This window comes from Corythoichthys intestinalis, chromosome 2 (assembly GCF_030265065.1).
Source record: "Corythoichthys intestinalis isolate RoL2023-P3 chromosome 2, ASM3026506v1, whole genome shotgun sequence".
Lineage (NCBI taxonomy): Eukaryota > Metazoa > Chordata > Actinopteri > Syngnathiformes > Syngnathidae > Corythoichthys > Corythoichthys intestinalis.
The window spans coordinates 41,868,662-41,884,212 of record NC_080396.1 but is presented as its reverse complement, the minus strand read 5'-3'; the positions used below and the strand labels follow the sequence as shown (position 1 = coordinate 41,884,212).

The window sequence follows — 15,551 nt, the reverse complement described above, 5'->3', positions numbered from 1 at the left end:
CATGGATGTTTCGAACGATGATCTGCATTTTGAATTTATTTGACAATATTATGTCAATATGTTTTTTATTGGCATGCTAGCAAACCCCATTCACTCGCACTAGCTTAGCCACTCCGGAGCCAAATAACTAACAAACTGCACGTAATTTGTTGAAACCAGCTCCTCCGACTAAACCCCCACTAACTTGAAGATTCAGCCTAATGTCAAAAATTCTTAACACCCCTATAATGTTAGCTCAAAACACTGAACTTATTCAACAGTCTGCAAATCATATTGATCTAATATAACCGGCTATTGAACAATGGAAATTATTCCTGTGGCTTCCCTCACTGTGGGCACTTGCACTCCGCAGTTAGGAAAGATCTAATGCTTTCAAAGGTGCTGAAAAGCTGTTTAAGTGGGTGTGGTGGCTAGTGGCGGCTAGTGGCTTATTCAGCATTTTCTGTGTTCATTTCTCACGATGCCACTTTCACATATTATTTCATTCACTTTTAATTTTGACATTTTATTTTACTTATTCACTGTTCTGAAGCCGCATAATAATGCAGCCAGTGATATGGTTTCCTTTCATGATTTATAGTTTCCATTTTAAATTAATCGTTCACAATGTCACCAAGTGATTGGCATGGCAGGCATTTGGCAAGCAGCTAAAACACAGATTTGATTAATCCAGATTGCTCAAGGAGATTGATTCAATAGATGCATCATGTAATGTACATTACATCCCTTAAATTCATCCCGCTACCCAACAATACTAGGAACCAAAACTCATTTATTTCCCTCTCACTATATAGGTTACAAAACACATTGTAACACCATGAAACGTAACATTTTCACAAAAAATATTGTTGTGTTGTGTGAATCTATTGAGCCATTTTGTAGACAGGTTTGATTTTATTAGTTCCTCAATGGGCAGAGAGATAAATCTCCATGTACTTGCATATGTGTCCACCTATTTTCTGCGTTCTGTCAAACCCCCCTCAATCAAAAAAGGGCCTGATGTGTATTATGAAAGCCTGCACCCTGATTGGCCAAGCCCACATTCTCTGGTCATCTCTTCCGGATAGCAACAGCCCCCCTCTCTTCTTCCAACTGCAACCCCCCTTCTTAGCACACACATCCACCCTCTTCCCGCCTTCAAAGGGAGCACATACCTATTCCTCTATATGGCATCTTTCCCCACCCACCATCCTTTCCCACAATACATCCAGAACGCGGTCACTGTCGTTAGCTGTGGCAGTATATGTGGAGGGGGAACTCTTCTCCTGTCCTCATAAGCTGACTCGTTCAATCCTGCTGGCTCCCGCTGCTGCGACAGCATCTGGATGTTGTTGTCATGGCAACAGCAGTAGGCCTGACCCCACCTCCTCTCCCCTTTCCACACACGAACGCACGCACAAGCACACAGACAACGCCTTTACCCTTCCTCCCTCTGCTTCTCTTCTTTTTCGCACTCTTTGATGCATTTTCCTTCAAGATTGACCTGAATTCAGCTGGCTGTGCCACGCTACATGCAGGACATAAACAATGATGAGCATAATGGTGATGATGATACAAGTGGCACATGTGAAGCATGTGACCTTTTATGGGTGATTTCTCAAGCTCACTACAACTGAACCGTCCTGTTCCTTCTTCTTTGGTGCGCTCCTGCGGCCTGAGAATAACCCCGTACTTTCCAGCCGGCATGCTGTCACTGTGGAGTTGCAAAAAAAAAAAAGGAGCACCCCCCCCCCACACACACACACACACTGTACCCCAATAAAAAATTCTCATCGTAGTTGAATATTCGAACAAAGAAATCAGCCTCCAGATAGGAACAATATTATTCTCCCGTCTTGGTGACATACTTATGCAGCTCTTCACATTTTTCCATAGCTTCCTGGCTTTTGCTTTTATGATGTCTGCACAAAAGAATAAAGTGCACTAATGCAGTGATCTAAATAAACCTAGTATAGTATTTGTACTTGCATTTGCAGACCTTTGAATTGTTTTAAATACTTTTTTTTTATTTTATATTTTTTTAATTTGGGACTTCTTTGTTGTGAAATGCTATGTACATATACAGTGATCAGTTAAAGTCATCTTAGATCAGGGGTCAACAACCTATTTGAAACTGAGAGCTACGTCATACTGAGGGCTACCCGTTGTATGCACACTTCTGAAAGCCATTTTTCTAAATTACCTTTAAAACTAATCATGTTGGAAAACTGCTAAGCTGTAATGTACAACACTTATCTCAGCCAGTATTTACATTTTCAAATGACCACTTCTATAAAATATTGAGAAAATCCCAAAGTGTCATCACTGGCGAGATGTTTTTAGCACAAGACCTCAAGCTACTCCAGTGGTCCTATCCTCTGACCCAAAGCAAAATGGGAGATTACTTGCAGGAATAAGGGCTTCAGAAAACAAGGTAGAAGGGATGGATAATTTAATTAGTAGTAGCAGTTGTATGCTTACTCTTTTGTGATACTGTTTTGTAATTGAGGACCCTTGAACAGGGAACCCCCCCACCCCCCACCCCCAGTCTAAATGGATTGGGCAGAGTCATTTTATGCCAACCATCCAAGATAAAATGGATGACGCGTTAAAAATGTTTATCCCTTTCAATGCCAGTGAAAAAGTTAACAGCAACCACTGTTTGTGCGCCTCTTGTAATCAGTAGATGTGCTGGACCAGCAGAGGGTGCTAAGGACCGGCTGTCTGGTGACCGGCGTCCACACGCCTCCCATCAGGCGGAACAGCAAGCTGGCCACACTGGGGCGTCTCTTCAAGCCCTGGAAGTGGAGGAAAAAGAAAAATGAAAAACTTAAACAGAGTTCCACAGGTACACTAAACGATTACTACGTATGTCTTTGCAGGGGTGAAAGTGGCTAGAATTTCTTGCCGGAACTCCCCGACGTGAAGGTCGCCAAGGAGCCAGAATTTTTTGCTTATTTAGTTATTTATTTTCATTTTTTGGGGGGTGGGGGATCAAACCTCCTAAAACTACTGAAATGCAAAGAAAACTGTTTTGGCACAGTTATTTCTATAACACGCAAAAAAAACCTGATTTTATTCAGAATTGTATTTTTTTCAATGATTTGCAAAATAAAAGTTAACAAAAACAGCGATAACCCCAACCTCCATCTCCTAATTTTTATTTTCCCACATTTCCTCACATACCTAATGCCAAATCTTAATTTTAACTACTTAAGAACATAGGATGTATATTAAAATTGAAGTTAATGTAAACATTTACTTTTTTTTTTTTTTAAATAATAAAGGTATAAGTAACATACATTCAGAAAAATAAGTACATATGACTTATATAATGCAGAGTGAAATGGAATATATTTTGAAGATCGTGCAAACATTGACTTTTTTAAATCATAAGGAAATGAATAAGTAGCCTAACATAAATGAACAAATATAAGTTCAAAGTGCACATTGACAGCTAGGATGTTCTGAGCCTCCCCATCAGAGCAAATAAAACTAAATATGATAAATAAGCCTCCTCAACTCTTTCCCTGCTCTTAAAGATTTGATCCATTTTCTGTTTCATTGCCCTTTTTTTGTCACATCAATTCAACAAGCTTTTTTTTTTTTTTTTTTTTTTGCTGTTCCAGAAAACATGCACATTTGAACCAATCAGAGCTAACCATCTCTGCTGATCACATGTCAGTATGTCAGCCAATTGAATGGATAAATGGTCCAGGCGTTTTGCTTTGCTGCGTGCATTCACAAATTGACGTAACTCATCATCATTGACTCAGATAACTGCAGCAGCTGGAGAAACCTCCATGCCGTCTGTGGAATAAAATCAATAATAAAAAATATCGGTTTAAACGGATTACGCTACACAAGCACTTTATTATGCTTGTTAACACTTGTGTATGTAAATCTGATGTTGGGAGATTGTTTTCTTCTTGGAGATTAAATGCATGTGTGGCAGCTTAGCATTTTTTTTTTTTTATAGCGTTTTGACAGTTGCTGTCATATTTTCGGAATCAAAGCACCGTGTACCAGAACAGCATTCCGGCCCTGAATCTTATACCGGAATGCAGTTCCGGCCCTGAATCTTACACCGGAACTGCGATCCTGACCGTTCTGGCCCACTTTCAACCCTGTGTCTTCGTCAAAGAGTCAGCAGCTTAGGAAAAAAAGCAGAAGAGATTCCTTAAGAGAGTCCGTACTTGGCAATTGAAAAAAAAAAAAAAAAAAAAAAAAAACAATACTGATGGAAGTCATTTCGAGTCTTGTTTCCTCCATAAACAGATGTAGCATTATCCAGCGGCCTTCTCTACCACGACCCAAACTCTCACAGCCAGGGCTGTTGTTCAGATGGAACACTCCTGCTTGGTGGATTCGGGGGACCTTTGAACTCAAACTTGACTGTCAGCAGTGTGGAATACCTTGGTCCAGAAGTAGACCATCCCCTTCCAGGTAGGAAAATTCCTCACGGGAAATAGGAGTTTAATGAATGACCAATTAATGAGTTGGTACTGTACTGAACTGTCAAAATTGAACGGCACTTACCAGTGGAGGGCAGCAAAGACAACAAATTTAAAAACCTAAAACCTGGGAAGTGGCGTTCTGTCTGCCACACATTCATGATGGGACTCATACATAGGCGGGCACAACATGCAACATGACCCCGAAACGCAGTGTCAGCAATAAAATTAACTTACAAGAAAATTTATAATAATAAGTTGACAATGAACGTTTTTTGTTTCCCATCATTCTTGAGGGGAATTTAAAATCAGGCTGCTTGGGCAATACTTTTCGCCAAGATCGTCATTCATTGAATATGGTACGCCCGCTGGTGTCGTGCCAGTGTAGTTACCGCAGTCAAAAACTGTATCCCCTGGGCCGAGCCATATGGAGGTAGATTTGTGTCTTTATTATTCAATCCCAAAAAAAGTAGCTTCAATCCAAAATTATATTTTCAACCCCAGAAAAAGTCGCTTCAATCAAAAAAAAAAAAAAGTGTGCGAATGCAAAAACAAATTTGAAACTCAAAAAAATGCAAATGAAAGCTATTTTTCTTTGATTTTATTTATTTATTTGTTCATTTTTTTGATTGAAGTATTTTTTTTTTTTTTTTTAATTGAATCAACTTTTTTGATTGAAGTAATGTTGATTTGTGATTCATGCCACATTTTGGCTAGGACATGTTTGTCTTTACTATTCAATCAAAATTATTTGCTTCAAAAAGATATTTCTAAAAAGAAAAATCACTTCAATCAAAAAAGAAAAAATTCAATCATAAAAAAAATTTTTGAATGCAAAAAAATATTTGAGATTGAAAATTTTGCATTTGAACACTTAATTTTTCATTTAAAAAGTTGCCTTTGATTGAAGAAATCCTTTTTGTGTTTGGGCCCTATTATGGGTAGGACATTTGTGTCTAAATCATTCAATCCCCCAAAAAGTTGCTTCAATCAAATAAAAAAAATCATATGAAAAATAAAATTGCTCACCCCTATTTTTTTTTTGTTTTTGAAAATTATATGCAAAGCAAATGACCGTCTAAGTTGCTAGTCACATGATCTTTTCGAAAAATAATTTTGACCCATTATAAAAAAAATTGGGGGTTCATTTCATTCATTTTTGTTGCAGTTTTATTGCTTTACAACTTTTGTATATACAGTATAGGAAAGACAGTTACGTGCAATGACACTTTTCAGCCACCGGGGGGGGCCTGCTCCCCTTTAAATCCTCTTATGGACTCATCTTCAAGTTTAATGTCTGAAGTTTTAAGTGAAAGCCTGATAAATATGTAATACACATTCATTTTAAAAAGTAAAAGTAATGTGATTTGTTGGGGACCAGCCCAAGGTACAGTGCAGGCTAAAAGTTTGTACACACCTTCTCATTCGTGTGTTTTTGTTTTTTTTTTCATGACCATTTATATTGTAAATTCTCCCTAAATGTAATATAACTATGAAAGAACACAGGAATTATGTACTTAGCAAAAAAAAGGGTGAAATAACTAAAAACATTAATAATATTCTAGTACTGTATCTTCAAAGTAGCCACCCTTTGCTCTGATTACTTTTTTTGCACACTCTTGCCATTCTCTTAATGAGCTTCAAAAGGGAGTCACCTAAAATGTTTTTGACTTCACAGGTATGACTTTTCAGTAGGGGAGTGACAACATATCGAAATGGTGATATATTGTGATACTTTGTAGCCCAAAAGGTTATCGATATGCTCCTGCCAAAAATCGAGATACATTATCGTTTTAAAAAGGTGTCACTGTTTAAAAGAAAAAAAAAGGGAACCAACAAGTTGCTACCAAAATCTTCCACCATACTAGTGTCTCAGTTAACTATAGGGCTGCATTGATGGTGCTCGACGCCCAATCATTTAGACTGGGAACGTTTGTTCATTCGAAACCAGAGCATTTACAGTTATTCTGTCCGATTTTCAGGGCATTTACAGGTCACTTGCTGTTCATTTTGGGGCATTTACAGATCATTTCCCGTTGAGTTTGAGTCACTGCCTATTGATTCGGGTGATTCCCAGGTCACTTCCTTTTCTGTAACTCAAAATAAACAGGAAGTGACCAATAAAATACCCTAAAATCGACAGGAAGTAACTGAAAATCAACAGGTAAATGACCTTAAATGGCCCAAAATTACCTCATTGCCTGGCATTGGCTGTCACTGATGGCCATAGACGTTCAATCCGTGTCAAGTGGGAGGGATGGCAGCGAATGAGCGCATGTTAATTTGCTGCCACCCTCCCTGTTCAAATGGATTGGACGTCTACAAGTGATAAACTCATTCCAATTCATAACACAAGCTTGTTGTTCTGTTCACTCGTTGTTTGTAGAATATCCTAGAATGATTTCATGACCAATGTATCGATAACCCTTGTGTTGCCATATTGTCAGATCATCGTTATTGTGAGCTTTATATCGCAAATCGTATCGTATCGTGAGGTACCAAGAGGTTCCCACTACTACTTTTCAGGGTTGATTAGTTGAATTTATTGCTTTGTCAATGGGGCTGGGACCTTCATTTGTGTTGCGTTGAATGAGGTGTATCCAAACTTTTGGCCTGTACTGTATATCCTGCTGCCCCTGTGTCAAACTCAAAAGGGATAAACTCCTGGTAACATTGGAACCTTATGAGAATAATCAGTTTAGAAGATGGATGAACTGTTGAATTCTTAATTAGTTTAATAATTTTCTTATATGCACTTCTGATCACAATTCACTAGTTTAAAAACACTATGTTACACGGCATTGTGTACATTATATCAATGCAACCCTACACGTTTGTTGCCAAAATAACAGTATAACCCATCTCTTCCCCATGTCTTCTTTTTCAAGTGGTCGCCCCCATCCAGGACTGCGAGTGTCTGGAGGAAACTGTAAATGTGGCACTTAGAGATGAGGAAGGAGACCAAGAGGCGCACCCTGTTGGGGAGTTATCCGATAGCCTACAGGATGTCAGAGAGCGGATGGAAGAAAAACCAGAGGAGGAGATTGCTCCAGGAACATCTACACCACAAGTACCTCCAAAACTTTTGCCGCAGCTAACAAGTGGAGACGGTAAGTGTCAAGATATTTTGGACACTTTCCTACTTAATTTCTTCTATTGGCTGGCAACGAATTTCGACTGAACCTCGCCTACTGCCTGTAGCTGGGATTGAATCCAGCACCCCCCTGACCCTCGTGAGAATAAACAGCACGAAAGATGAACGAATGAATTATACTTCATTTTGAGGGTACATTTTTGGGGAGGCTATTTTTTTCCTACCAAGCCATATTTTCATGGTTGTTCTTTTCAAGTGCAAACATTTGAAAATCTTGACCTCAGACTGTATTAAACACTTTTTAGGATGAGCTTTTAAAAAAAAACGTTCTGGAATCAAACTTCTTCTTCTAGGTGCAAATTGTTGTCTGTATGTGCCCTGGGATTGGCTGGTAACCAGTCCAGCGTGTCACCAACCCCTTGCCAGACGTCTACTGTGATAGACTGTAGCTGATGCTCAATGCTGAAACGCATAAACAGTACAGACAATGGTTGGGCATATAATGATAAACCTTGCTTGTTTTTGCTTCAGATTCAGGCCTTGTGTCACTGCCTCTCCATCATCCTAACTCCTACCATCCAAAGGAGCCTTTGCCCAGGCCACAAGAGAGCCTGGTGCCCATAACCATGCCCCTACGTGGGCCCCTGGCTAACTCCTCAGGGTCTCCTCACCTTGGCAATATGATTCACCCCCCTATGCCTCCAAGTTGCATTATGGAGGAACTCCAAAGAGCGTTCGCCACCAAGAACAGACAGGAGAGGTGAGGCTGCACACATCTCAGCTCAACTTTTTTTTAATGTAGCATTTTTGCAACGTCTGTAGCAATATGCTGTACAAAAGAGTTTAATTCAAATATTTAAAAAAGGATACGTTCATGAATATTTAAATACACACTTTTTTTTTTTTTAAACTAAAGTATAATTTAGATCCTTTTAGATTGGCATTTTACTTACAACTGAGGTTTTATTTTCTTCTTGTTGAGCATGTTTTTTGAAGCTGTTTCCAGATGAAAGGGAAGAACAAGATCAAAGTCTCTACTGAACAGAATGAGGGGATCCCCAGTACCATTTAGTAACTGTCAGTATTTTAAGATTGATAGTATTACCCAATTCTTATCTCAATAATACTTAGTAATCTCGTATTAGACACTACTGCATTTGTTTTTGTCCTATAGTAATGATCACAATTCTTGTACTTTGTGTTATGTAATGTCTGCATTACAGTGTTTGCACAATTGTCGCTATATCAATTTTACTTCACTACTGGTCACCTAATATTGTTGGACACTCTGCATCACTTGCAAAGCTGTAATTGCTAAGTACATATGCACTACTAGCATCCTTACATTACTAATTGACTCTCTACTAATGTGTTATGCCCCATATGTTATTGTGGCAAATGGTGTTATACTTGTATCGCGCTTTTCCACCTTTCAAGGCGCTCAAAGCGCTTTACACTACATCACCATCTCCCTACTGGTGACGCAGCACCAGGAGCAATGTGGGGTTCAGTATCTTGCTCAAGGATACTTAGGCGAGTTCATCAGGGCAGAGAATCAAACCCACAACCTCTGGGTTGGGGGACAACTACTCTACCACCACCAGCTGGGAAAGCATTCCCTGTGATGAGATGGGGTGTTTCAGATCTCTCTGCAATGTCATGACCTTTTTTTGACATTTCCTATGTTTGTGTGTCCATGAAGTGTGCATGAAGGGTGTGAGCAGGCCTCATCACCACCACGGCTTTGGTGCTCGGACGGACGCCTCTCTCGCTCCTGTAGCTCAGAAAACCAACACACATCGTCTATAGCTGGCATGTGTGTTGGAGGTGGCGGCTCTGACTGGCCCAAGAAGGAGGCGGAGGAGAACAAGGAGAATGTGCGGCTGGACCAGTGCTTCTCCAACACATCTGGCCTCCCCACCGACTTGGACGGATGGAATGACTCTGTCATCTCTGGTGGGTTATGTGTTTCCCTGTTGTTCCAGAAGTCACCCAGTAGGCTTACAATGATTTATTAATATTGAACACGGACTTTTCTTTTGATCTCATTTGATGCGGTACATAATAATGGTTCATTCATGCCAACAAAGAAAATCGTGGAGAGTTTTCCAGTGTGTTAATGCATAAACTGCATTTTTTATGCAGGTACACTTCCTCGCAGGTTAAGAAAGGAGTTACTGGCCGTCAAACTACGAAACAGGCCCACCAAGCAGGAGCTCGAAGATCGGAACATCTTCCCTGCAAGGAGCGACCAGGAGCGCCAGGAAATACGGCAGCAGATTGAGATGAAGCTTGCTAAGTGAGCAATGCTTTCTTTACTGCATGCACTTGTCAGTGATTTCCTTGAAATCACGACACATAACATCGAATTCCAATGACAAATAATAAGAAAAAAAAAAACACTGCTGGGTTGTACTGTGCGATATTTCCATTAGCTCAGTTTGATCCATATGTTAGGGCGTTTTCACACCTCCCCTGTTTATCAGGACCAAAACAAAAATGTTCGTGTTGCACTACTTTTGGGCTGGTGTAAATATCAACCATCAAACTCTGGTGCGGACCAAACAACCGGTCCAAGACCTTGCCAAAGAGGTGGTCTCAGTTCGTTTCCAAGTGGACCGTGATGCGGTTTGCTCTAGGTATGAAAGTGACCGTACCGTGGTCTAGACTATAGCTGAAATGACATACCTCTTTGCAAGTAACAGGCTTCTGTAGCCAGGAAATTTTGTTTGGTTAGCACCACAGTCTTTGGTTAGCAGTAAATCATCTGAGTCGGGATTCAACATGGAGCAATGAAGAGTGGAATGTCTACTGTTGTAGTGGATGACGTTAGTGAGTCTTGTCGCTCAGTGAGTTGAGTTAGTGTGTCGGGCGCTCGTGTCTCTTGTCTCTGCCAGAAACCGCGCGTCAAAACGTTATCCTCCGGAACACAGCATCCCCCACATTAGTTACATGGGTGAATTATGTTAGGCCGCTATGTGGTCTCTACACTGTCCTTGTAAATTGAACTTGGCATTAAACACATCTGATGGTTCAAATTTCCTTCAAACGCTTGTGATTGGATAAAACAAATCATTATGAGCACGTTTGTAGTACTCGGAAGCTCTGTGATTGTTTACTTCTTTATTTTAGCGTGTTACCCCACCCAGACCGTTTTGTCCAATGATTGAACAATCTTTGCACATGCGTACGTTTGTTGTCAAATCCCTGGTCGCTTGCTCAAATTGCAATGTGAAAAGCAACCACATCAAAAAAGTCCAGACCAAATGTGTTTTGGTGCACACCAATGAAAACGAACTATGGACTTTCCTGGATGGGGAAAAAGTATTATCGAGTTTATTTTGTATGCTAGTGACGATGAAAGATTTTGTTGCTGCTTGAGACTTCAGTGTGAACACTGGTTTTGTGGACACAAAGGCTGACAATTCCTACAACCACTGTTTCTCTCCTCTGACGTAGCAACGATGAGGAAAAGACAGTCATGAGAAAAAGATATCAAATTTAGGACACACTGCCCAGCGCTTGATAGAGCATAAAATGAGACAATGACATGTGCAGTTTGTATTGAGATGATTATTCATTGAATATACAGTTAAACAGAACAGGGTTTGAGAGACGGCAAAAAGAAAATAGAAGTCAACAACAGTGTCAAAGAATTTGATCTCAATGTGGACTGGTAAATTAATGGCCATAAGTATAGGACAAGAAAGAAAGAAAGAAAATAAATGGCTGTATTGCTGTGCCACATCAATCTTGTGAAGCATTTGAGCAGTAAGTGTGTGTTCCTAAGGAGGAACATATTTTTCTCCTCTATAAATTAGTTGAGCGTTAAACTTTTTGTTGCAGCAGAATAACAGCTTCAACACTGGACTCTGAACAAAGAAAAATGATGAGGTAATGATGAAATGAGAAAGGAATCTATCTCAGCAACAGGTACAGACAAAGCGTGCCTCTTTGTACAATATGCACTGACTCACATTAGCAAGTGCCTGCATGCTTGGATAAAAATAGCATAGATTTTTTTTTTTTTTTTTTTAAGCACAGCCAAGGAACACATTGTCCAAATTGATCAACAGTGATCTGCTGTTCAAACGTGTCACAATACGAGGTTGTGTGATACACTGGGGTGAAAGTGGCTACAATTTCTTGCCGGAACTCTCGGATGGAATGTCGCCACAGAGCCAGAAAATTTGTATTTATTTTTCATTTTTTTGGGAGGGGGTCAAACCTCTTAAACTACTGAAATGCAAAGAAAACTGTTTTAGCAGTTATTTCCAAAAACTGATTTTCATTCAAAATTGTATTTTTTTCAATGATTTGCAAAATAAAAGTTAGAAAAAAAAGACAAAAACCCCAACCTCATCTCCTACTTTTTATTTTCCACATTTCCTCAAATACTAAATGCCAATCTCAATTTTAACTACTTAAGAACATAGGATATATATCAAAATTGAAGTTAATTAAAAAAAAAAAGTACTTTTTTTTTTTTTAATAATGAAGATATAAGTAACATATATTTAGAAAAATAAGTACAAATGACTTATATTATGCAGTAGAGGTGTGCATCGGTACTGCCCTCATGATTCGATTCGATTACGATTCGGAGGGCCACGATTCGATTCAGAGGGTCACGATTCGATTCGGTTCGATTCGGCAATGCATCACGATGCCTTAAAGCCTGGGATGCATTAAAATTCTAAAGCAAAGCATATTTTTCGTGAATCATGAGGCAACACAAGCGGTCAGACATTAAACAACTTTTTATTGGCTCTTGTGTCACTCCTGGTTGAAGTCAAATGAAAATACTTTTAGATATATATTTAAAAAAAACACACACAAAAAAAAACAGATCACAGCATTTAATTGGTGCTTTGAATGAGACCAGGGCGTTCTCTTTTTTTTTTTTACTCACAGTAGCAGCCTTTCACACAGTGCAACATCTGGACTCCTGTGCAAAATCAGTAATAACAGTCACTGTATTTTAGTCACAACAACCCATCGATAAAAATATTCAAGAAAGCGACACAGAAAATATTGTAGCGCAGCAGCATCTTTATCGCAATATCAATCCAGGGATCAGTTTAGTTGCAAACAAAACATCCAAATAAATTGCAATGTAGAACAAAAGTAAAATGTTGGCCTAGCCCACTATATATGTGCAATCAACTTAGAAATGCAATCAGTAACTACCACATAACAATAAAAAATAATGAATTAAAATGAAGTGCAGCAGCATTTAGCAGCCATAACAATCTGTTTCAACATGAGGAAATATGATTTTTTTTTTGCAATTGAGAGAGCAGAGAGATAGTAGAGGTTAGATGGGGCCTAAAAAATCCAGCCCGACCCGACACGGCCCGCTGATATTGAAGCCCGACCCGGCTTGGAGTGACGCGAAAAAAAAACAAAAACACGCAGCAGCAGCAATTTATTTTCATTTCTTCGAGATGGCAGAAAAAACGCATGTTTCTTAATGTTTAAATAGTCTACATATTTTTGTGATCATTATAGGAGCATTTGCACAACGAAATAACGCTGGGAAAGTTTAATATAAAAAAAAAAAATTAAAAAAAACATGCGATTTTGCAGACACAGAGAAGATTCAAAAGGATGACATTTGTGTTGCCTTTGTGTGCATAAAAAAGTGTCTTTCGTAACGAATTCTCAGTTGAAAGAAAAAAAAACGCAAGTTTTCTTAATGTTTAAATAGTCTACATATTTTTGTGATCATTATAAAATCATTTACACAACGAAATAACGCTAGGAAAGCTAAATTAAAAAAAAAAAAAAAAAAAAAAAAACAGTTTGCAGACACACAGAGGATTCAAAAGGATCACATTTGTGTTGCCTTTGTGTGCATAAATAAAAGTGTCTTTCGTAACGAATCGCAAGCGCCACAGCGGAGAAGAAGAAAAAGCGGGCGGCGCCACTGCTTCATGTGAGTGCACAAGCAAATGCACAATACAGAGAGCCTGCTTTCGGTTTTATCCCCCCCCTTTTTTTTTTTTTTTTTTAAATAATTTATTAGTCCGGCGCGGGGCGGCCCGACCCGACCCTACCCGAACGTGAATGCTTAACATTTTGGGCCCGAACTCGGGCACAAGATCTAACCTCTAAGAGATAGGACATAAGAGATAGGACATAACATAACAATGGCTAAGACATTGAAAGCTGACATCTGGAGACATTTTGGCTTCTATGAGGTTGGTGGGAAACTTGACCAGAGTTATGCAGTGTGTAAAAAATGAAACATGACAATAATAATACAAATGGGGAAACCAAATCCATTGCATCACCGGAATTGCGCAGGGAAGATTTTTGAACGTACTTATATATTTTAAAATGCGCTGAATCGATTCGGCTTGTTGCCCGCATCGAATCGAATCGTCTATGCCCCGCATCGGAATGCATCTCCGCATCGATTATTGTTGACACCACTATTATGCAGAGTGAAACGGAATATATTTTGAAGATCGCGCAAACACTGACCTTTTTAAATCATGAGGAAATGAATAAGTAGCCTAACATTAATAAACAAATATAAGTCCAAAGTGCACATTGAAAGCTAAGATGTTCCAAACCTCCCCATCAGAGTAAATAAAACTAAATATGATAAATAAGCCTCCTGAAATCTTTCATTGCTCTTAAAGATTTGATCCATTTTATGTTGCATTACCCTTTTTTGTCGCATCAATTCAACAAGCTTTTTTTTTTTTTTGCTGTTCCAGAAAACATGCACATTTGAACCAATCACAGCAAACCATCTCTGCTGATCACATGTCAATATGTAAGCCAATTGAACGGATAAATGAGTCCAGGCGTTTTGCTTTGCTGCGTGCATTCACACCTTGACGATGAAAATAGCGTATTTCTTCTTAGATTACCGGTATCTTTCTCCATTTGTGTAACATATTTATGTCACACTGCTGTTGCCATAGTGTGCACTTCTTGTGGGTGTGGTATTACAGTATAAAAGAAATCTCTGTGATGTGTCGGTGGCACATATGCTGAGAAGCACGCTGAATGAAGAAGTGTTGTTCCAATCAAGTCTCGGCCTGACATGTACTTAGATTAAGGAAGTACATAACAATTTGTTTATTGACTTTAAAATGGAATAGCTTTGCAAATAAAAATTTGAGAAGGTGGAAAATCCTTTTTCATGGCACAGTACTAAACTTTCCTTATTTTGTAGTTTATATATATATACATATATATAATGTTGCTATATTAATTGCACATCAAACAAAAAATATCATTAGGCATCAGGGTGCGCAATAATGCTCTGTCTGTACAGTAGACTTGATCGATCACCCTTCTATTTTTAGACTCAGCCCTGCCTCGTGACTTACTTGGCTGTACCCAAGCATGGCTTTTTCTAATTTTAGCCTTAGTCCGCTCAATAATGTATCTCACCATCCCCTCCCCACTAATGTGTCACAGTCATATAAATAAAAAGAGCACTTAAAAAGGAAAAAAAAAAAGACATGAGCACAATGTAGTGGACATAAAGGAGCCAAATTTCATTCCGCATGCATCAAGTTTACGGTGTTTTCATTCCACGATAAACCCCAGGCAACCATATAATGAGCACATGCGTGATACAATACCACGAATACGAGATCAGTGGTCACAAAGTAAATATTTGATTGGCTGTGAAAGTTTTCCATATGGCATACAATATCTGATAATTCTGTGTGATACAATGTACATCATTGCAACCAACAGACAGTTTCTCAAAACTGGGCATTATCTTTTTGTCTCATCATTTTTTAAAAACATTTTCAACATGCCCTACTATAGCACCAGACAGTAGATTCTCACATGAGACACCTCACATTTTATCCCAAATTAAAAGATCACTTTATGAATGCTTTACTCATGACAAGCAAGGAAAAGAGACATTGTGTTTAACTTTGACACCGTCCCAAATTTAATGAGCCTACATAAACAGGCAAAAAATAAAAATGGATAGCTGGTCTCTAAAAATAGCATCACACCAGCATCTAAGCATGTAACAGAGAATT

The 15,551-nt window shown here is 38.9% G+C and overlaps 1 protein-coding gene across 2 annotated transcripts in view; it reads left to right on the top strand.

Annotated features, from left to right (window-relative positions):
* Window positions 1–15,551, top strand: part of phactr3a (phosphatase and actin regulator 3a) — a 57,867-nt gene that overhangs the window by 36,873 nt on the left and 5,443 nt on the right. Inside the window, exons 2-7 of one of the 2 annotated variants that reach the window (XM_057816988.1) lie at window positions 2,666–2,827; window positions 4,258–4,425; window positions 7,322–7,543; window positions 8,059–8,287; window positions 9,230–9,483; window positions 9,673–9,826. In XM_057816988.1, coding sequence (XP_057672971.1) covers window positions 2,666–2,827; window positions 4,258–4,425; window positions 7,322–7,543; window positions 8,059–8,287; window positions 9,230–9,483; window positions 9,673–9,826 — 1,189 coding nt within the window. Of the gene's footprint in view, window positions 1–2,662; window positions 2,828–4,257; window positions 4,426–7,321; window positions 7,544–8,058; window positions 8,288–9,229; window positions 9,484–9,672; window positions 9,827–15,551 lie in introns of both variants that reach the window. The other variant, XM_057816980.1, reaches the window with a different exon arrangement.